At 43.7% G+C, this 1,277-nt stretch overlaps 1 protein-coding gene across 1 annotated transcript; it reads right to left on the bottom strand.

The window, feature by feature from the left end:
• Positions 1-92: 92 nt before the first annotated feature.
• On the bottom strand, positions 93-1,274 carry LOC103584643 (cdc42 effector protein 3-like; the record flags this gene model as incomplete). The annotated part of the gene is made up of 1 exon (XM_008565571.1): positions 93-1,274. A coding segment is annotated over one exon (531 nt), but the record flags the coding sequence as incomplete, so codon positions are not given.
• Between the last annotated feature and the right edge of the window lie 3 nt (positions 1,275-1,277).

Genomic DNA, 1,277 nt, shown 5'->3' with positions numbered 1-1,277 from the left:
CCCCAAAGGAAACAAGTCGAATGACAACATTTGATGTTTTATCTATAAAATGTAGACTCTGCAATAAAAAGCCAAAGGCACATAAAAATATATTTTAACTTTAAAAATAACTTAGTTACAGTAATACTTTGCTTGTGTCTTACCAACACGTAGCTGACAGTCAAAATTTTGCAATATAGATATAATATAACAGGATATATAAGAACTACAAGAAAATCCCCCAAACCCATAAAGTTGTTCAAATGTGAAAACGGAGAAAAGTTTTAACAACAGAGAATTTGCTTTTGTGAGCCCAAACAATATAATATAGAAAAGAGTCTAGAAAAAAGGCTTAGGTGTTAAATAAATTTTGACTTCCTCTTGCTCAGAAAATGTTGGAGTACTGTAAAGTTCCTTAATGTGACTCACCCAGCCCTTCATAGCTAGTGCCAATCCTGGCCAAGGCAGCTTTCTTACATGTCTGCAAAAAATGTGAGCTGAACCTCAGCAATGCCCACCGAAAATGGGCTCTGACTCACTTCCTCCTTCTGCCAGGACAGGTTTGTTTTTCTAAACTGTTTTTGCAAACAGGGCATAACAGGTAAAAAAATATTTTGTAGGAAGGTTACTTTAGAAAACCCATCACACGACTGCAAATACAGCCAGTGAAGCTCTTCCCTTCAACTGTGGTTAGTTTAGTATTTTTGTTTTGTCTTGTTTTGTTTTGGTGCCTTTCACCCCAAAGGAAAAGAGCTGGCATCCTGTTACTTATTTTTATCCATGACATTCAGCACCTCGTCTAGAAGTGAGGGCCCAAGATCAAGCTGCAGGGAGAGGAGGGAACCTGTAAGATCAGAGAGAGACTCTTCTGATTTGGTCTTTCCCTTGATGAGCTCGCATGGAGCAGCATGGTCAAACATGTCCTCGGCCGCCCAGTCGGGGTACTGTTCGGACAGGCTGGAGGAGTGGCTGTCCCTGCCCTGGCTGGACTGAGATGCGGAACCGCTGGACCCCCACGAGCTGTCTCCCTGGTGCACTGTCCCGTTCTCCAACAGACTGCTTTTCTCCTGAGCTTTCTCCTCTATGACCGGCTCACAGCTAAGCCTTGGCAGCTTTGCAGGCCCAAAGGACTCCTGTTTGGAATTAAATGTCACAGGTGACAATAAAGGCAACATGAGAGCTTGGGACCCTCCAATGGTTGGGAGAGAGATGGCATTTTTGAGCACTGGGGAAGGCGTTTCTGTGAACATAGAGTCCGAGGTGCTGTTGGCCCGTAAGAACTCGTTGTGCCCAGGGAA

This window comes from Galeopterus variegatus, unplaced genomic scaffold (genome assembly GCF_000696425.1).
Source record: "Galeopterus variegatus unplaced genomic scaffold, G_variegatus-3.0.2 Scaffold72831, whole genome shotgun sequence".
Taxonomy (NCBI): Eukaryota; Metazoa; Chordata; class Mammalia; order Dermoptera; family Cynocephalidae; genus Galeopterus; species Galeopterus variegatus.
Note: the sequence above shows the minus strand (reverse complement) of the source record. Positions and strands in the feature narration are given on the sequence as shown.